The sequence below is a fragment of the Ochotona curzoniae genome, unplaced genomic scaffold, assembly GCF_017591425.1.
Source record: "Ochotona curzoniae isolate NIBS_2020 unplaced genomic scaffold, NIBS_Ocur_1.0 scaffold_4701, whole genome shotgun sequence".
In the NCBI taxonomy this organism is placed as follows: domain Eukaryota; kingdom Metazoa; phylum Chordata; class Mammalia; order Lagomorpha; family Ochotonidae; genus Ochotona; species Ochotona curzoniae.
In genome coordinates, this window is record NW_024467122.1 from 56,444,064 (window position 1) to 56,465,637 (window position 21,574).

The 21,574-nt window shown below is 37.9% G+C and overlaps 1 protein-coding gene across 3 annotated transcripts in view; it reads right to left on the minus strand.

The window, feature by feature from the left end:
* The window catches only part of ATP8B4 (ATPase phospholipid transporting 8B4 (putative)), a 249,725-nt gene that overhangs the window by 53,778 nt on the left and 174,373 nt on the right, over positions 1-21,574 (minus strand). For all 3 annotated transcript variants that reach the window (XM_040969053.1, XM_040969054.1, XM_040969052.1), the window contains exons 15-17: positions 17,471-17,636; positions 11,195-11,383; positions 3,465-3,580 (exon numbers count right to left, since the gene is read on the minus strand). In XM_040969053.1, coding sequence (XP_040824987.1) covers positions 3,465-3,580; positions 11,195-11,383; positions 17,471-17,636 — 471 coding nt within the window. The remainder of the gene's footprint in view (positions 1-3,464; positions 3,581-11,194; positions 11,384-17,470; positions 17,637-21,574) is intronic.

Consider the following 21,574-nt stretch of genomic DNA (forward strand, 5'->3'; position numbering starts at 1 on the left):
TCACCACTCTGGTAACACAAGGATTCCTCATAAAGTTTGTGCAAACATGCATACGATGAGCAAAGCTATGTATGGCTTTTCAAATTGTTGCACCAAATAAAGTTTATATTTTAATTCCATTTCCCTGAACTTTTTGAAGCATGTTCATATATCCATGCTTATAATTCATTGAGTCTTACTTTGGTACAAACTTGATAACTTATAAAATAAAAGGCTAAAAGTCAATAATATGTGAACAAGGGCCAGTGTTGTGGTGCAGTGACATGCTCAGCTGCTCCCTTTTTACTTTTCATGATACAGTTCCATAGGCTCAGGGCTTTCTCCTCCCATCTTTCATATTCTCCTACTCCCTCACTATTTTACCCTTTATTATTACAATGACAGAGACCTTCAGCAACAGTCACAAGTCCATCATTCTATTATTTAAATGTGTAATGACATTGTAAAGGCAGACAATGGTAAAAATTCCAACATCCTACTGTCAAGATATATTTCATTTTCATTGTGAGTCCAACTTTTATTTGAAAGTAGAGATACATACTTCAGTTTATTTTCACTTCCCAATATGCTCATCTCCAGAATATAATTCCTCTAAGTGAATATGTGTATATACATGTTTACCTATGCATCTGCTGATCTTGTATTTTGTAGGAAGGTTGCTTTAAATCAGAGAACATGATATTTGTCCTTTGGGGATTGGCTTATTTCATGAAGAATAATGGTCTCCAGTTGCAACCATTTTGTTGTAAATTGTAATATTTTATTCTTTTTAATGGCCAAGTAGTATTCCACAGAGTAGATGTACCACAGTTTCTCTATCCATTTCTCTTTTGTTGGGTATCAGGGTTGTTTACATGTATTTACTATTGTCGATTTCTCAGCTGCTCCACTTCTAACTCAGCTGCCTATTAATGCACTTGGAAAGGCAAGGCAATGGAAGATGGTCCAAATATTTGGGTCCCTATCATCCATGTGGGAGACCCAGATGGAATTCCAGACTCCTTCCTTCTACCTGATCTATCTTGATCACTGGCTATTTGGGAAATAAACTATTGGATAACTGTGTCCTTCAAATAAGTGTATAAATCCTAATAAATCAATAAATACTTCAATTAGCTACTTACTAGTTATTAAGCATGTTATTGACAGTAAACCTTTGAGGCAAACAGGCAGGAAAGGAATTAAAGCTAATGTGAATGGTTGCAGGCTAGAGTCAAGACTGAGTTTTATATTTCATTCTAGACTTCAGTGGAACTACTATCTTACTACATTATTCTTTAAATTTTTTCATTGCTTAAAATTTAAACAATATAATCATTATCAAGTAAAGTTAGTTTAGGAAAGTCTGTTTTCTTAGAAATGGTGGTCTATGGAATTAGCATTTAATAAGAAGTCAATTTGATTGGGAAACTGAGTCCTTTCTTTAGTGTCTCAGTAAACTGACACTTTAATACAATTTCCTGTTTCATCCTTCTCACAGGAGAAAATATAGGAAACATGAAGTTACTAAATGTCTCACACAGCCACAATAGCTGAAAATGTATAGATTACTTTGGGGAAGTGCTAAAATCCTCCTACTTTGCCTGTGCCTCCAGTGGTCACCGTGGGGCCTCTGAGCTGTAAGCCAAGTGGTTTTAGAGCCATTTCTTCTCCTTTGGGTATCATTAGCTGAGAATGTCATCTTCATTGTGTTTTGGCTTAGATTACAGATAGTTTTATAATCAGGCAAAAATTAAACCATGGCACACCCCAGTCAGGTAAATGGAAACTCGGTGCATACTGTGATGATGTGGCTTAGCCCTGAGAGACTATGAGGAAAAGGATCCCAGTTTATCTCATAGGCAATTGGTAGCACTTTGGATATTGCAATTACATTTTCCAAGCTCTCCATTCCAAGACCACCACTGGGCCCCTTCTGATCTGAAAATCTAGTTACTGTCTTCTAATGATCTTTTGTCCTCTTAATTTGTACAAATGCCTCATTGCCTTTAACTTGAAGTCGCACTGGGCATTAGCAGGGCCTTCCTCTCTGTTCTGCAAAACAGTGATCAATTCTAAGATGACATTATAAAAGGGGACAGATGATTTAAGTTATTTAATTAGTGCAAGAAACACAAGTTGGATCCTAAATGTACATTTGAATAAGGTCTTTTTCTACCATTAAACAATTCAAAATCACTTAATTAACTACAAATCTCACACCTAGGAATTAAGAGGCCAAAATAAATAAATGAAACAAAGGGCAAATCAAATTGACATTACCTAAAAACATTAACATTTAGGGATCATAAATGTACAAAAACCAAATTGGGCTTCTTATACTTTAGTCTGAAAGGACAGCATGTGAAAACCTTGGGCTTTGGTGTTTGAGCAATGACAAAAATCAAATACTTATGATTCCACTGTTGTTTTCATAAAAAAAAAATTTTTAAACATGCTGGCCTTCTGGAAGAGATTAAAAGAAAATCAAGAATGCTCTATTGGAAAGACAAAAACAATAGCTATGTTTGTAACCAATATTACTAAGCCATCATTTTAAAACTTAAAGGCAGACAGATTTATTTTTTTACTTTTGTTTTTTACAGATTCAGGGAATGCTTTGTATTAAATATAGGACCTCACAAAGAATGCGAATCCTCCATAAGTTTTTAAAGGAAAGAAACCAATGAGAAAAAGAGAGCTTTGACTGGTTTCCCTTTAGAGTTCACATGGGGTTAAGTGAGTGCAGACAAATATTAGAGACCCCCTTGAATCTCAGATTTATACCAAGTAATGTTTGAATTAATCCACTGACTCATATTCTTTTGAAAAAGAAGAAAAAAGGAAAGTCGGCCTGAGATCACTCCCTGTTCCCTTCAGAAAACTTCAGAAATAAACTCCGCTGGTCTCAGAATGCAGCAGTTTACTGTCCTAAGGGCCACAAAGGAGTTATGATTTATGATATGAATTAAAGGACCCTGAGGGGAGAAAGTGGATGCCAGAGACTGTTTTTCCCTACCTATTTAAACACAACCCTTAACTACCCCCTGGGTGTAAATGTAAGAGATTCCAATTATGCCAAACATACCAGAAGGCAAGAAAAAGCAATTCTCTGATTCCTCTTCCCAGAGCTAAAGCATTCTCCCCACCAGAATAGCATAAAGCTGCAAGGGAGTTAGAGCAGGTGTCAACAGGTGGTCCCAAAGCAACCCTGAGCACAGCCCTGGCTGCAATTCCATCATTCATATTCTGTAGCTACTTCTCAGCCACTGAGTGCTTATGTACATGTGGTGACACCAGGGCAGGGGCCAGCATGCCATGTGCCAGCCTGCAGACATGCCTGGCACAATTTCCTCTGGAACCACTCTCCAGATGCTTTCTATTTCAGAAGTCAGATCCCTTAGCTAATATTTTTTTAAAACAAGACTTAACCATAGGAGATGGCAAAAGGGCCATTGTGCTAACCCTAAGACCAAGACACTTACACTGATGTGATCTGACGTCAAAGACCGAAGGTCTTCATTGAAAGGAAGGAGTTTCTCAAACAGGATAATATCTGCTCCTTTGGAATAAAGCTTTATCTGTCCTTCTGGGTTTCGAACTGAAAAGAAAACAAGTTTGCAAAAGCTTAATATAAACAATAGAATTCCTCAAAATACAGTTCTTCCATGACTTAGCTAGGAAATTTGGCTGTTTTTAACTTGCCCCTCAAGTTTGGGAATGACCTGGACTCCCCTCACCCCTACCAAGTGCTTTCTCAAACCATATAACACAGTCTATCCATGTAAGCTTGGTCTTACAGGTTGACCCATGACAGAAAAATCTTTTGAATGATGAAGTGAATGAATCCATGGCATGACTCTGTGTGTGTGTGTGTGTGTGTGTGTGTGTGTGTGTGTGTGTGTGTGTGTGTATTTTCCTAGAAACTGCCTGCAATATAAAACGACTACCTGGATCACAATGGGATGGTCTGAGCACTCTGATACTCAGTCAAGCTGAAGACAATTATATGATTTCCACCCAATTAGACCATTTCCTTCCCAAAAAACGATGTCTCGAAGTAGGTGGACAGAAACCTGCATGCCTATCAATTTAATGGCATTCCAAGTTTAGAACTTGACTTAACAGAATATAAATATCAACATAATCAATAGATTACTTTCTCCTCTAACCTGAACCAACACTAAACCTATTCTAGTTTGATCCTGCCCTTGAAGAGCTCTTTTAGCAGTAAGCTTTGTCTAGATCTTGTCTTGACATTTGGTCACTTACTTCCTTGCCGAACTCATACACTTTCTTGTCCTCTATCTCTAATTGTCCACACTGGGGAAATGAGGGAGAATGGCATATGCAATTTATATAACTGTCCCAAACAAGAGCAGGGAACAAAAATCACTCTTAAGATTTTACTATTCTTCAACATCATCCCAATCATTTCACTCACTGTTTTCTCTCCCATGAGATAAAGAAAAAATGTGTATATTTTATTATATCCATTCTTAAAACACTATCATTGTGACAATAACTGTTATAATGTCCTTAATAAGTATGACCAGAAATAATATTTCTACAGAAAAAATATTTTCAGAAACAAGACATTTGGGGAGTGATGCTACATTCTTCTATTGCAGATCTTTTTAATGCCCAACTTAATAAAAGACATTTGGATTCTCATGTCTGCTTCTTCATTTAGTCAGTCATGATATGTATTTGATGACCCCTGAAAAAACTCTACAGTATACTCATGAGAAAAAAATTATGGAAAATACTGGTGGTATTACCATGGAAATGCTTTTGTTCTGGTGCATCCTTGAAAAAACCTGTCATGTGTTTGTTAAAGTTTTGCAGATCATACTTTGAGAACCATTGGTTGAGAGGAACCACAATCTAAGTTTTAATGCCTCACTTTTCACATAGAGTAAGGTGAGCCATTACGGAATGCCAAGGTGAGGTGAGCCATAACAGCTGTGGCGGCAGTGCCCAAACAGTACACGAGAGAACCAGGGAGGGAGGGGGCAAAGCTAGTAGGGGGAATGTGAACTCCCCTGCTGGACAACCACTCCCACTGGAGAGCATGAGTTGGGATGGGGGCAGACCATACCAGGCAGGGCTATAACACCTGTGGTCCTCATGTTAGCTGGATCAGGGAAAAGCCAGGTTGGGCTGACTGTTCTGACTGGTACAAACAAAAATTAGAGTGGGTGAGGGTTGGTCGGGCTTTGCCATAGCATCAGCTGGCAGAGGCTGGCACTGGGGGCTAAATCTGTCAAGTTAAACTCCAGAACCACCTGGAGAGTGCATAATCTGGGAGTGGGAGTGGCCTAAAATGGAAATAGTGGGCACCTCCCTCTTGGGTTACCACTTCCACTGGAGAACACAAAAACCTGGACAGGGGCAGGGTGGCTAGACAGAAAGGCACCTGCCAGTATGTGTGTGGGCTGGATAGTAGGATTGGTTGGGTTGAACTAGGCTTCAATGCCCATTGACATGTATGAGAGCTAAATGGGATGTAGGACAGACTGACAAGTCTGCGGTACATACTGGCATGCATGGGAACCAGGGTAGGGGGCAGGCCTGGTGGGGGTTATGGGGAGTCTCCCCAGCTAGGCTGCAGCTCCCACTGGTTTGTGTGAGGACAGAGTATGAAATGGGCAGGATTGGGGCGGTGGGCAGTACCTGACCCTGTACTGGCAAGCAGACACAAGAATCAGATCTGGAAGTTTCTTTGGAGATCCCTCCAACTGAACTGCTGATCTCAGAACCCCAATCAGAAGAGACTATATCAAGCCAGTGGATTCTGAGTAGATTTCATTGCGATTGGAATAGCAAGACTGGCAGCAATTTAGAACTGTTGAACTATCAAAACTGCTTGAACAGGACCCTCGGAGTGTGCCTCACATCGGGGACCTGAGAGGGGTGGGAGGCTGGGTGGGGCTTCTCCTTTTGTTTCTCCCCTGACCCCAGATACAGGGGAAAAAAATGATATTAGTGTGTAAACAATGGCATTACCCACTTTCCTGTAGCCCTTGACCCTTTGTACCCTAATCAACTAAGATTATAAATTTAAAAAGAAAGAAAAAAATAAGGTGATGCTAAAATAAAACAAATTGTAAGATCCTGCCCAGCTGTAAAATTTTGTGACTTCTCATTTTTAAAGACTTATTTAAATAAAAAAAGCATTAGTTTGAGAAACAGAGAGGGAAAGACAGATCACCCATCCATTCCCTCATTCCCTAAATGGCCTCCAAAGCCTGGAACCAGGAACTCTATCAGGGTCTCTTCTGTGGGTAGCATGCCCAAGAAGTTAGACCATCTTCCACTACTTTTCCAGATGCATTAGAAGGGAGCTGGAGTGGAAGTAGAGATATTAGGATGTGAATCAATGCCCTTATGAGATGCCAGTGGCACAAATGGTGGCTTAACTTGCCATCTTGCTAGGCTACAACTCTGGTCCCTGAATACCTACTCTGAACTAAGTGTTCACCTTTTTAAACTTGAATTTGTGTAAATCTAATTCATTCAAAACCTGCTTAAGTTCACACAGAAGCTGCTCATTTCTATTTAAAGTCAACAAAATTTCATTCAGTTCAGAAGTTAGCCGTTCTAAAATTAAAAAAAAAAATGAGTTCAAATGATAAAGCTAATATATGGCAAAAGTCCAGGCAAAGGTCAATGTTTTAGATTACAAAATCTTTCCCCTTGCTTGTCCTTCAAATACTGGTGCTCTTCAAAGACTTGGTGGTTTAGAACTGTTTCGCCTCTCATTTGTCATGTGTAAACACATTCATTTCCATTGCTTCCAATTCCATGGACAGACTGTCTGCTCTCAACTGTTTATCCTCTACTCAGTTTCATCTCCACATTCCCTTATGACCTGTACATCCAACTACCAACTGAACAACTCCCGAAGATGGTTGACATACTGTCTACTCTTCCTATGTCACCAGTGTTTATAATCAGCTTCACCAATGTATTCAGTTCCTAAGCCAGAAATGCAAGCCTCATTTGCAGTCCTCCCTCCACCACCCACCCATTTGGCCAATGTAGGTTACCAACTTCCACTCTGCCACCGCTCTCTTGCATAGGTGAATCACGTTAACCAAACTGACTTCATTCATTCCCCTCCTGCTTTCTTTCAAACTCATCTGTATGCTCCAGTCAGAATCACCTTCACATTACTGCTTAAAATCCTGCAATAGCTTTCCTAGGCCTCTAGGTCAAGTTCAGACTCTTTGGTGTGGCATGTACGGAGCATATCAAAATCTGCCCCCTCCCACAAGTCCTGTTCTTGTGAATGCAGACACAGACTCTCAAGTTTTCACACATTCTCTTAGCCTCAAGTCCTTATAGCATACACTAAAAAAAAATATTTGCTTAATTAAGTATAATTGTGCAAAATCCATGCAAGCATCATGAAGATGCATCATGAAGATGCAATGACCAAAAAAAAGATACAATGACAACATATGGTACCATGATAAATAATTCTTTGCATTGTCATATTTCAGATTCTTATATATTCACAGAGAAATCATTATTGCAATGTACTATAGATTGTACTATGATAGCTTTAAAAAGTTCAGCATAGGGGGCTGGAGTGTTGGCTTATTAGTTTGATCATCAGCTTGCAGTGTTGGCATCCCATGTGAGCACTGGTTCGAGCCCCAGCTGTTCCACTTCCAATTCAACTTCCTGCTTGTGACCTTGGAAAGTTGTGGAGGATGACTTGGTTCCTTGACCCTCTACACCCTTGTGGTAGACCTGGAGGAGGCTCCTGGTCTTGGCTTCAGCTTAGCTCAGTTCAAGCCATTTAGGGAACAAACCAGGGAATGGAAGATTCATTAATTCTCTCTCTAAATTTGCCTTTCAAATGAATCTTTTTTAAAAATGACCAATGTAAATCAACTTTTGTCAAAATGCTACATGAAAAATTGATTGTGGTTTATTCTTTAATGATTCCCTAATAGTTGCTTCTATTAATAAAACTCAACTGGAATTTTATCTCTGTATTTATTATTTTTAGAATTAGCAGAATTTGTCCTGCCAAAACTACATAATTTATATATTTAAGAACATAGTAGATTCTATACTTCTGACAAAAATCTTTAGAAATAAAGTATTATTTAGTTGTCTCTGACTTAAGTCAGAGCTCTTGGCCAGAATCAAAGTACTCTTGGTATTGAAGCTGCACATTAATGATTCAATAAGTGACAATTTAAAACAGAGGGAAAGAGAAAAAGGAGAAGGAGGAAAAGAAGATGAAGTAGAAAGAGAGAAAGAGGAGTCTGGGGAGAGGAAGGAGTGAGAGACAACTGGGGTTTGGGAAGGAAGCATCAGGATGTTCTGCCCATAGACCAAGCGACATGACAATCATGAGACTAAGATTGTTTCTTGCCTTGTTATCAAACAGGGACTTTTCTACTCCATCAACTCCCTCTCGAATTCTTCCTGAATAAAAACCAAACAGAACCATCCTAGAACCCACAAAGCTCCATGCATTCTGTGGTAGAGCATTACCTTTCGTCATATGGGATGTGTTAGGGCAAGCATCTGATGCTTGTGGTTAGGCAGTGATTTCTCCACAGCCCATAATGGTGACCAACGCTGAGCATTGGCCAAATGGCTCCCTTTGTTGCAATCTCAGGCTCTGACAACACTCTCCGAACAAAGACAAACCAACTGTGGGCAAACCAGCTATAATAATGGCTTCCCGGAGCTGTAAATGGGACAGGACTCCTGCTGATATAAAGTAAGCCAACACCCAAAGCAGCTTGTGTGTGTAGACCAATGTGACAGCCCTAAGCCTGTTGTCATAAAAAAAGCAAACATGCTCAGATACTGTTGGGGTTGTACTCACTGACAATTATCTCACAAAGCCAGTTTCCATTAGAGATTAAAAACCTTACAATATGTATTTACATCTAGTATAAATGTGTTTTCCAAAGTAGAAATTGACTTAATAAAATGAGGACACTCATTGATTATAAAATGTTGAGTTGAATTTTACTTAATAAATACTTAAGAAAACTCACTGTATGCCAAGCTCTGGCCTTGGCTTTGGGCAGTTTAAGAAGATTAACACCCAGTGCCATTTGGGACCCAGCAGTCTGTTTTAACATGCCTTCCTGATGATTCTTATGGGAGCTGAAATCTGAGAACCAGGAACCCAGGGACAAAACTATATGAAGGTGTCAAAACAAAGTGAGTTGTAGGAGGGAATTAAGAGGTCAGATTTTGGGGACCTGCATTGTGGTTTACCCAGTAAACCCAGCACCGGTGAAACCAGCATCCCATATGGGCAGCTGTTCTAGCAACTCTACTCCTGATCCAGCTCCCTGCTAATGAGTGAAAGATGGCTCAAGTGTTTGAGCCTCTACCACCCCCTTGTGAGACTCAAATGAATCTTCTGGCTCTTGGCTTTCATCTGGTCCAGCTCCGGCCATTGTGACTGTTTAGAAAGGGAACCAGTCGATGTAAGGTCTCTTTCTTCCCCTTTCTCTCCTGCCTTCTCCCTCTTTTAAAATAAACAAATGGATCTTTAGAAAGAGAGATCAGACTTTGGAGTCAGAAGAATCTGTATTAAAATGTTTGCAACTTACCAGCTGCGTGACATGTTGCATTACAATCTTTGGCAAACTAACTAAATCTTTAAGTTAATTTCCTTATGTTCTGAATGAGGAACATTACCAAATAATTCAGTAAGCCAACAGATTATGTCCATTTCACTGATAAACTGCAATAAAAGGTAACTTATTTTAATGCAAACTATAAAAAGAACAATAGTTGTAAGGAAGAAAAAGTTTCTTATTCAACACCATACTTTAGACATATAGAGGACAGTACAATGGTAAGATTAAAATGTAGTCTGAAAACGTATGTCTAGATGATCAGAGAAAAAGACTAAAACTGAAAAACCCCATAAGAGTTCACAGAATATAGGCATCAGTCAAAACCATCCTGGGAGAACATGGGAAAATAAGAAAAAGTCCCACTACTGAAGAAATCACAGTGAGAGGGGAGCTAGGAGACAGTGGGTTCACAGAGGCAAAGGCAGCATGCCAAGAAAGTGTCAGCATTATTAAACAATGATAAGCTTTAAAAAGAGAAGAAAAAATTACATAGTAGAGAGAGAGGGAATGGCCATTGGATTGGAAAGTATGGTATGACTAGAAATTTCTAAGAAAGCAGCTCCACTTGAGTAGTGCTTTCAGAAGCCTAACCCCAATGTTGTATGAAGAGGAAGAAGGCTAAAGAATGAAAATTTGCTTTGATTGGGTCAAAAGTGTAGAAAACCAATGGACAACAGAACTTGAAAATGTATATCAGTAGACAGGATGCCGATTCTGTAGTGGGATGAAGGAAGGAGCCAGAGACAACAGGAAAAAGTAATGAAGAGGGACCAGTTCAATCTTCAGCTTTGAAGATGAACAGAAGTCATTTTTCTCCGGAGCGGAAAAGAAAGATGAATAAAAATATGTGGAGCCTTGAAATGAATGGGAGGATAAGGAAAAGAGTAGTAGAATAATCTCTGACCTTGAAGGTCATTTTTTTTTTTTTTGAGAAATAAAGACTTTCGCTTCAAGAGACACGGAGATGGTGATAGGGTTAGCTTAAGGAAGGGTAGAGGTTTAGCACATCTGTTGGAGGAATGGAAAAGGGAATTAAAAATGAGAGACACTGAGCACTTAGGCTGAACATTCACTGAGTTAGGAAATCCTGGATTTTTTGTGGTATTCAATACAGTCATTCCCAGCAATGAAAGTGAAGAAAAAATGAATGGTTATGAGGACACTGGTGATGTTGTTTACCACAATTAGTATGTGCCAAAAAATTCAGAAACTCATCTTGAGTCCATATGGTACAGTAATGAAGCGAATGGACTCAGCAGACTTCACCAATTCTGTGACATGAGCAACTTCCTGTCTGAAACGGACACACACACGAACAGTACTTACCTTCCTGTGGTTGTTGTGACTATTACTATGGCTGATTTGTGTATGGAGAACAGTGCTTGGAATGTAACAAGTATTTGGCAAATAGCAATTGTGTTTTACTACCGTGTTGAGGTGAAAGCAAGAATTGTAAGAGTTCACAAAGGGACAAAAGCATTATTACATTTCTCATGATATAGTCAAGAGTGAAATGCTCCATGAAAAGCATCAATATAATCATACTAATATCAAATGATCAAAAGCAACATCAACTATCCACCTACCTATGACTGACATCCGTTTTCTGATATTGTTGAAATCCAAAAAAGCAAGCAATTGATACGTAACTAGTGTCCCTCGTTCTTCTATGGTTATGGTCTCTGGTGTCCGAGATTTAAAAACGAACCCAAAATGTCTAGCAGCAGTCACAAGAGCACCTTCATCGGGAGACTGAACTTGATAAATCAGTTGTCCTAGGAGGAACACAAAGGGAATAAATACTGAAGTCAATACCTAACATGTATAGAATCCCAATACTCACCCTGGAACACCCTGCAAGGTTCCTACACCCAGCGTGTTCCCACACTCAGACCTTTTCTACTCTCCAACTAGTTGAAAGATCCCACACACAACACAGCCCTAGCTGGCTTAACAGAAAAGACCATTTTCAAGCCTGCTTCTCCACTGTGCTGGAACTAGGAAGGGTAAAATGTTACATACCAAATATTGTCCCAGGTTATCCCTACTGGAATTTAGGGAAGAAATGATTAGCAACACAAATCTTTTTATTATATTATTGTATTATTTCCCCTTGATATAGTAGTATTAAATCAATTTTCAAAAATTTTACAAACAAGAAAAAATATAAAGCAATTACTTGGTCTATATGTGACATGATAAAAGGACTCCCCATATGGTAGGCTGGGTGCAGGATCAACTTCTCTTACTACAAGGATTGTGGCAAGCTGGGTGGGGCTTCTCCCTTTATCTCCCTCCTTACCCCAGATACAGAAAAAGAAAGAGAGAGAGAGAATGTGGAAACAATGGTCTTACCCACCTCCCTGTAGCCTTTCACCCGTTGTGCCCTAATCAACTATGTAAAGATTATCAAAACAAAAAAAAAAGTTTAGAAAAACAATAATGTTTTTAAGATTGTTGGGTACATCTATAAACTGGCAAGAAAGTACAAATTGCTCAAGTCCAAGTTGGAGATAAAGGACACAGATAGGATTAAAGTGTGATAATAGGCTTTGCTTTGAGGGAATTTTATGAACTAGGAGAACTAGATCATTGTTTCCAGTTCCTTGAGGCTTGACTTAGAAAAGTGAGACCCCCAGACCTCCTAAAGACAAAAAGCATAAGTGGGGGGAAGTGCCAGCAATATGGCTCAACAAGCTAATCCTCCACCTTTAAGCACCAGCATCCCATATAAACACCGGTTTGTGTCCTAGCTGCTCCATTTCCCTTACAGCTCCCTGCTTATGGCCTGTGAAAGCAGCAAAGGATTGCCTAAGTCCTCAAGTCCCTGCATCCATGTGGGAGATCCAGACGAAGCTCATGGCTCCTAGCTTCAGACTGGCTCAACTATGGCCATTATGGTCATTTGGGGAGTGAACAGGTACATGGAAGATCTTTCTCTTTCTTTCTTTCCCCCTGAAAATCTGCCTTTCAAGTAAAAGTAAATAATTAAAAAAAAAAAAGAAAGTGTTAACGAAGACCACCTCTGAAAACCCCAAAGACTAATTTCTAAGAGATTTAATTGGAAACCTATGTCTACTTTTCTGCAATGCAAATGCTATAATGGAAATTAAAATTATGCTTAGAAGTAGAAGAAAGTAAAACTCCTGAGACTTCTGGACCAAAGTCTAATTCTCATGTTTATTTGCCTGCTGAATTCATAATATTTGGGTGGCCTTAAAAAAGATCAAATTAAAAGTTTAATCTGAAATTCTCCTGCATTAGAACTTTGATTGAAGAAAATATAAATTCCTTTAAGAGGAAAAAGGCTAACACAAGAAATTTCTACATATAAAGTACCAAATGAAATGTTTAACTCATTCTAATGTTAACTCATTAACATTTTTTAAAAGGCAAGAACCAGCAGAAACAAGAGATTGTGAGATCTTCAACAACTGGGACCAGTGTTACAGCAGTCAGTGAAGCCACTAACGTGAAACTGGAACGTCACATGAGCACTGATTCAAGTCTGGACAGTTCTACTTGGAAACCAGCTCCCTGTTAATACACCTGGGAAAGCAAGAGAAGATGGCCCATTTACTTGGGCCCTTATACCCACCTGGAATCCCAGATAAGGTTCCAGGTTCCTGGCACTGGCCTGCCTTCATCATTGCAGCCATGTGGCGTGAATAATCTGTTGAAAGATCTCTTAATTCTTTCATTTATCCCCCTATCTGTAACTCTACCTTTCAAATAAATATTTTTTAACCTGCAAAAGTGTTCAAGTATTGTAATTATTGGAAATAGTAAATGTAATTAGTATGTTTCAAGAAGTGAAAAAGAGGAATGAAACTAAGCAGATTTAGGAAAGAACCAAAGATCTTGTGAGAAGAATTCATAGAGTAGAAAAAAGTAGAGAAAATTTCAGAATATAGCTCAGAGAGTCAAAAAATAGAAGATGACAAAATAGTTTAAACACATACAGAACAGTAGGAAAACATCCAACACTGAAGCTCCAACATGAGAAAATGGATCACAGGCAATATTTAAAGATAACCATAGATGAGAACATTCCAGAAGTTATTTTTTAAAATGCTAGTTAATAAGGAAAAAAGAAAAAGAAAGAAATCAGAACCACAGAATTTTAAAAAATTATACCTATCCTGTAAAACATGGAAGAAAAGAACAAGAAATTTTCAATACTGCAGAAGATCAGTGATTGCCAAGTTCAAAGTAACAGGAAGAGCAGCCAGAATACAATGAAATAATATTGGTATTCCAGGAAAAAATTGTGACTTGACATTTCTATACACACTAAAAATTTTATTCGGGAGTAAGGATGAAATGATGAAATGAACCCATTTCAAACAAAATCTTGAACTCACCATTAGAAGACACTTGGTAAAGGAAATTCTAAAGAATATACTTCAGTTCAGCAGAAGGTCAGAGAAGGGGCAAACAAGGAAGAAGACAGGCATTAGGAAATATGTGGATGGACCCAAACACTGACTATGAAATATCTATGGAAGTTAAAAGTATTAAAATGCATGACAAAAGAAATACATAAGAGTAAGGTTGATGAGTATTAAGATTCCCTGTGTTATGTACAATGCAACTTAGCTTTTGCTCAGTTCATTATACTAAAATTCCTAAATTAATCATTAGGAAACTACAAAAAAAAGAGTATACATAGTCTTTCCAAACTAGCAGCAGTGAAAATGGACTTGATGCATTAAAAAGGAAAAGAGATAAAAAGAGAAAATATAAAATACAAAGATAGGAGATGATGTATTATACATTAAATAACTAAAATATAAGTCTATCAAAGAAGAAATAAAGGCAAATGGAATAATTATCCCAATTAACATTTGGATTTGTATACCTGGATTTTTTTAATTGCTGAACAATTTGCCATGTGCAGGAAATGTGTATATAAACACAGGGGGAAAGGTAGATTGAGGAGAAGAAATAGAAAAAGCTAAATGATGCTACTTCTAACAGAAAGAAAACACCCATAACTACATTAATATCAGATAAAATAAGCTTTAAGGCAAAAAAAATTACTAAAGAAGACAATCAGGATATATTGTCACAAATTTTAAAGAAGACATGATTTTAAACGAGCATCCAACTAATAGCATAAACTTTATATAAAGCAAACATGGGCAAATTGTACAAATATGAGTATAAACATATATTTATATGTTGGGTGATTTAAATATCTCTCACCATATGAAATATCATGGCATCAAAATAATCAAGAGTGGTAGAATCAATCAAAAACATTATCTTCTGGACATGTTTAGAATCTAGAACTGAATAAATGTAACATATTTACATTCATTTCACGCACATGCTGTGTGTTAAATACTTTTGAAAATGGAACACAGACCACACCAAAAATCAAGCTTCAATGATGTTAAAGCAAGCATGGGTGTATTGCAGCAGTAAGAATAAAATGTAATTTTTGTTTACCTTTAAATGTCATACACCAGAAAATAAAACAAAGGGTCCCACTGGCATATCTATGGTTCTCAATTTCCTGCCTTAGAAATTTTGTCCTGACCAAAAAAAAAAAAAAATGGAATAGCAACTTTTCCAAAGGACTTCTCTGTGAAACAAATAGCACACATTTAAAATGAAAGTAGTACCTAGAACTACAAAGCACATAATCGTGTAGTTTTAAATTTGCTAGCTTTAGAGTCTATTGTTTTTCATAACATTTATATAATGCATTTTGATGCATTTTAACACACATGGATTTATTTGAATCCATAAACTCTTGATCCTATCATGACAAATCTTAAAAACAAGAAAATAAGCTTTATTTTTCTTTACTGAGTGGTGTAATACTTCACTTAGAATTTGGTATCTCAAGGCGAGAGATAGAAACAGTTGATGAGACATATGTATCTAGTGGTCCTCACTACCAAAATCCCTTTAAAGAAGATGTATTAACCTGTATCTATTAGCACCTGTCCTTCTCCCTCACCCTCCACCTTCTCTCTCTCCCACCACTATGTCTTCCTCTATAACCTTGCCTTTCCAGTGTATAAAATAAATGTGTAAAAGAGATTCCATGAGGACAAGAAAAAGAAAAGTTTATCAGTTTCTTTTAGGCTGGGGACCTTAAGCACAATCCTCTGTTCAACGGTACCACAGCAGAAATACCTCGCACCAGATCTAGAAAAGCAGGACAATAACCCCGGGAACCGTAGAAATTCCAGAAGACAAGCTACACATTCTGCCCCTTCTAACAAACCATGAGGCCATGGGAAATGTACCGCGATGGGAACCTATGTTCTCCAAACGAGATTCACAAACGCAAGTAAGAGGCAACCCACCGCCACTCATCACATGCTTGAGAACAGCATGAAAGTTAGACACGGCACTCAAGAAAATAGGACACTCCCTTGGATAAAACATAATAGAGGAAACAAAAGAAAATTTCAAAATAAGTTTAATTAAAAAGCTCAAAGATGTCTAAAAAGTATCATAACATTAAATGAGGAACAGACTGCAATTAAAACAGTTTTGGGAATGAAATGAGCTCAGAGGCAGAGATAAAAGAAACTTAAAGGACATTCCGTAGAAGAAGCTATCATTAATTCTTTGTTGGCATTAGTAATATAAAGTTAAATTAAACTCATAAATATAATTATGTGAATCCTCAAAATGATTAAAATCCAAGGAATGGGTTCCAGCATCATCAAGGATAAAAGTATGGCCTGAATATAGTTCCAACGGGGTAACAAACAATGAAATACAAAATATACATCTATCTGGATGGAGTAGTGTTGGGCAGGGGAAGTGGTGGAGAGTAAAACAGTATGTATCTACATACACATATGCATGCTTAATACAGAAGCATACATGCACATACGTATACATTTATAAGACTGTATGTAACAAATTTCACTTCTGAGCTGAAATTACTTGAAAGTACTTTTGAAAGTTGCTAATAGAAAAACATAAAACTTGTAAATGGCATATATTGGGCTCTATTGGAACAGTAGGTTGGTTCACTATATTATCTACCTGCCTTCCAACTTCAAAATTTAAAGTGAACAGATAGTTTTTTTTTCTAAGAACCCTGAAAGTCAAACAACCATCTTGTAAACATGAGGACATTCTCATAATGTGGAATCAGAGTATTAAATACATTTTACCCCAATGTTGAGAAAATTTGGTCTAAACATATGGCTTGTGGGTGTGTTGGATATGTGTATTACTAGCAACAGCTAAATGACTCAGTTCTATTTCCCCATTTATCTTCACCACCAGGAAGCTCATAGTAAAATATGACACTCGGTCGTAAGAAAGAGTCCATCTCTGGGGCTAGCTCAGTTACACACAAAGTTCAGCTGCCACCCATGATGCCACCACCTCATGGGAGCTCTGGTTCAAGCCGCTGCACTTCCAGCCCAGCTCCCTGCCAATACACTTGGGAAAGCAGTGGACGATGGCCTGAGGACTTGATCCCCTGACATCCATGTGGCAGAACTGGATAGAGTTCCTGAGTCTTGACTTCAGACTCAAGCAACCAATTGAGGAGTGAACCAGCCATTGAAAGATCCCTCTCCTCTATCTGTAATTCTGTCTATAGGGTGAATATTTAAATGCATCCCATCCTATTGGTATGTGGGGTTCCCACCTTCCCATTCCCCTTGTTTTTTTGTTTTTTGTTTTGTTTTGCTTTGCTTTTGCATCTCCACATTTTTTTTTCTGAAACCTTCAGGATACAAACAACGAAAAACTAGTGACAGGCAAAGTCTTTGTGAAAAGCACTAGCTTCCACTTACAAATAATTAAAATTTAATAATAGTTCTGCTTTTAAATAAACACAGAAATAAAGTTTCACCACCGACACACTTTCTACTCACCTGCACTATTCTCTTCTGACATTACAGTGTGACAAACAGCAAGCAGCCTGAAGAATTCATGCACTTGGGGATCCCCCAGTTTAATGGATTCCATCAGACTGTGGTCACAAAACTGAAATGTTTTATCAGCTTGGGGTTTAACAGAGAAATTCACATGCTCTTTTTCCTGTAGAAAAACAATTAAAACAATAGACCTTAATGCAACAATCACCTTCTAAAATGCAGCAATATTTTTTCCAACTATCTTTAGTGTTTGTATGATTCGGCAGCCCCAACTGTCTGACAGTGAAGTGTTTGTTTTGGCACTACTATTAAATATAATATTGTCATTTTAGAACCTTTTACCATAGCAATAAAGTTACTTGAAGAATATGGAGAAGAAAAAAATCTAGAAAGATTGTACAGATCCCTAAATATTCATTACAACTCGAAATTACAAAGATGTCCAGAAAACAAAATTGTTTTTCTTTTTCTGAATCTTACTTAATGTCCAAACTTGTTTTGACTTCATTTGGCAACAATATCTAATCTGGAATAATTCGTCTATAATGAGTGACTATCAGCCCACTTCATGCCTGTGAATTAATACTTTCAAGGCAAAAATATTAATGTAGGAGCCCAGTGTGGTGGTACAGAGAGTTAAGCTGCCATCTGTAATGCTGGCATCCCATTCAGGAATGCCATTTGGAGTTCCAGCTGCTCTAGTTCCAATCCAGTTCCTTGCTACTGTGCCTGGGAAAGCCACAGAAGATGGCCCAAGTCATTGGCCCCTTGGACCCATGTGGAAGACTCAGAGAAAGTTCCTGTCTCCTGGCTTTAGCCTGGCTCAGACCTGGTCATATGGGAATGAATCTGTGGATGGAAAATCTCTCTGTTGCTCTCTCAAAAAAATTTAAAATGGCTTTTAAAAATGCATTGGGAATAGTGTGTAATGCAATAACTGACAGCACATATTATCTTTCATAAATGGAAAATTTGGAAGGGACTGCAAGCCTATATCTATTTTAAGAGCAGAGCCATGTAAAGGTTCTACTCTGAATACAAGGGCTTATGAACTGCAGAGACTATTTTTGTATCCCTAAAGATTACTGCTAGCATTTTTATTTTTAAAGTTCCCATTAACTTTTGCAATTGCTTACAAATATAAATGAGCAGAGAGCATTACAGATCCTTTTTGAAGAGGCGGCAATACAGTAGGCAGTTTAAATTATCCATTCTAAGTGTCAAAGCTTGCAGTAAAATTAGTCGAGTAGGTTCTTTGTTCTTTGAAGTGAGATTTATTCTAGAACTTACAATACTGGATAATATTACTCTATTAATAGCGAACAGGAAACATGTTAACAGCCTCATATGGGTAATTAAAATTTTATCTTCTTAACAACTATGAGTAGAAAACATTATTATCCTCATTTTACAAACGGGCATCTCAGTATTTCCAGGACCACTCATACAGGAAATGGTAGAGACAGAACTGAAATTCAACCAATGCTTTAAATACTGTGTCATAATAACTGCCTGTTTTTATTTTTTGCCAAAAAGAAAAAACCAAATTGATTGATTCATTGGTTTTGAAAGTCAGAGTTAGATAAGAAGAAAGTCTTTCATCTGATGGTTCCCCATGGCCAGGAACTTCAACTAGATCACCAACACGAATGGCAGGCACCCAAATACTTTGGCCATCTTCTGCTTCTTTTCCCAGGCCATTAGCAAGGAGCTGAACCAGAAGTAGAGCAACCAGGATATGAACTGGTGCTCATACAGGACACCACATATGTGTTGCAGGTAGCAACTTTTACCCATTAGGTTACAACACCAGCTTCCTTTATCCTATTCTTAAATCATACCCCTGTTCACTCAGTAATTTAATCATGGTTACTACTTTTCAAATATTTACAATATGCTAGTTTCTTATTTTATTCAAGTATACTTAGTATTTTCAATCAACACATTATGTTCAGATGATGACGAAATTAAATACTGAGACTTAAAAGTATACCCCCAATGGACACACAAACAACCCTAATGTCATTCAACAGAGAAAACCACTCAAACTTCTTGAAAGATACCTCAGATCTCTAAAAGTATGCAGTCACACCACTATTAATGGACTTAATATCAGATGTTATCTGCAAAGATCTTTCCACAATCAAATGAAGACTTAGTTAAATTTACTCCTCTTTGTATCCTCCCATCTGACTACAAAGATACTGCATAGTTCAATCTCCCAACTGTAACACTGTAACTGGAAACCTTTTTGTTAATCAAGTATATCTCTCTGATTCACAAGATGAAGTTATTACCTATCCTCCACTTCCTCTTCCCTTGTCCTCTATTCCAATCTCATATCTTTTCTGTCACTCAATATATAGATTAACATTGTTTTCTTCTCTGTAGCAAAAAAAAAAAAATTGCTGAGCTACAGATTGAAATGTCAAAAATCCACAAGTAGTAGATAAATAAGTCTGTGTCTGAAATAATTCTTCAAAGGAAAGGCCTAAAGAGCACTGTATTTTGTGAGCAAAAACTCAGGACCTGGGAGACAGTATCTCAGCTAGCAACAACTTTCTCCAAAGGGGAGGGAATTCCATTTGTGATTGTTGAAAGGGTCCTCAGGGGGACTGGTTTCTGCCTTGACATATTCAAAATGCTGACTGAATCAACATGCTTTTGATATCTGAGGGATACCAAGAACAGAGACAAACGGGGCAGCTTACTGCAGCCAGCATGGTTTGGCATGAGAAGAAGCTAAATGGGAGATCTTGCTGTCTCAAGCAAATAGAATATCCAGCATTGCAGCTTTTCGAAAGGCTATCCACGGACCCAGCATCTATTTTGCCTAACATTAGGGACTAGAATATTTTGAATGCCAGTGGTTGCTAAGAAAAAGAAAAAGGAAAACAGTTTCCTATGGCAGAGCTAGAGAACTTGCAGGCAGACATCAGAAAGAGCAAGGATCTTCAGACTCGGCAAAAGAAATGATCAGGACCCTGTAACTTTAATTGAAAAATTACCCATGAAGGCCTAGAGAAGGTGAGCCCACCTCACCAAGTCTTCATAGGTTCCCAGGATCTCTAGCCTGACTAAGCTTTGACATGGCCTTCTCCATACAAGCCAATCTATACGGTGAAAACAGGTGGCTATTTTTTTTTTCCAATGTAAACACAAAGTTACAAGATACACAAACAAAAATCACCATTCAGCATCAATACCAATAACATCCTAAAAAAACAGAGAAATAGGAAAGATCTGACATGTATTTCAAAACAGATTCAAAGATACCCTATATATCCCAGAAATTAACTTGTGAAGAGAGTGAGAATTATAAACAAAAAGATAAAAAAAAAAAACATGGAAAAACCAGACACTTCGGAGCAAAATATTGGTAATTTCTGAATGTCCATAAGTGTTTGTATACATAGATTGTGGAACATCAATACAACTGAATACTAGTCAGTAACTAAAAGAGTAAGTTCTTCTCAAAAACTTACCCAGAAAGATCTCCATAATACAGCATTGGGAAAGAATGTTGAACAATTTGTATATTGCACTACCACCTAAGTATAAACTAATTAGTTTTGCTTATATGTGCATATAAATCCCTAAGATAATTTATAAAAGAGAGATCTATGTGGCTGAGGAAGCTGGATAAGAAAGAATTTTGAACTACATGATCCATTTCTAAATGTTGTGTATTGTCTGGTGGTGGTGTAAGGCAGGCCTCTAGGAACTCACCACTTTCTTTTTATTGTTATTATTTTATAATTTCATAGGCTCTGGTTTACCCCATTCTCCTCTCCTCCCCCTTCTGATTTCCCCTCTAGTTTTACAATGGGTGGTCCTTCATATACAGTCCTAAGTCCATCATTTCACTATTGAAGTGTTTCCTGATGTTGTAGGTATGGACAATGTCAGACAGTCCGGCCTCCTACTGTCAGAATATCTTCAACAGCTTCACTGGGAGTCCATCTTTCGTCTGGTTGCAGAGAGACATGCTGACATTATGGCTCTACGTCTGGACATGTCAGTCCCTGCTACACTTCTGTTATACATCCCCTTAAATACAGAGCCAGAAAACAGAGTCCACAGCAGGGAGAAAACAGAAAA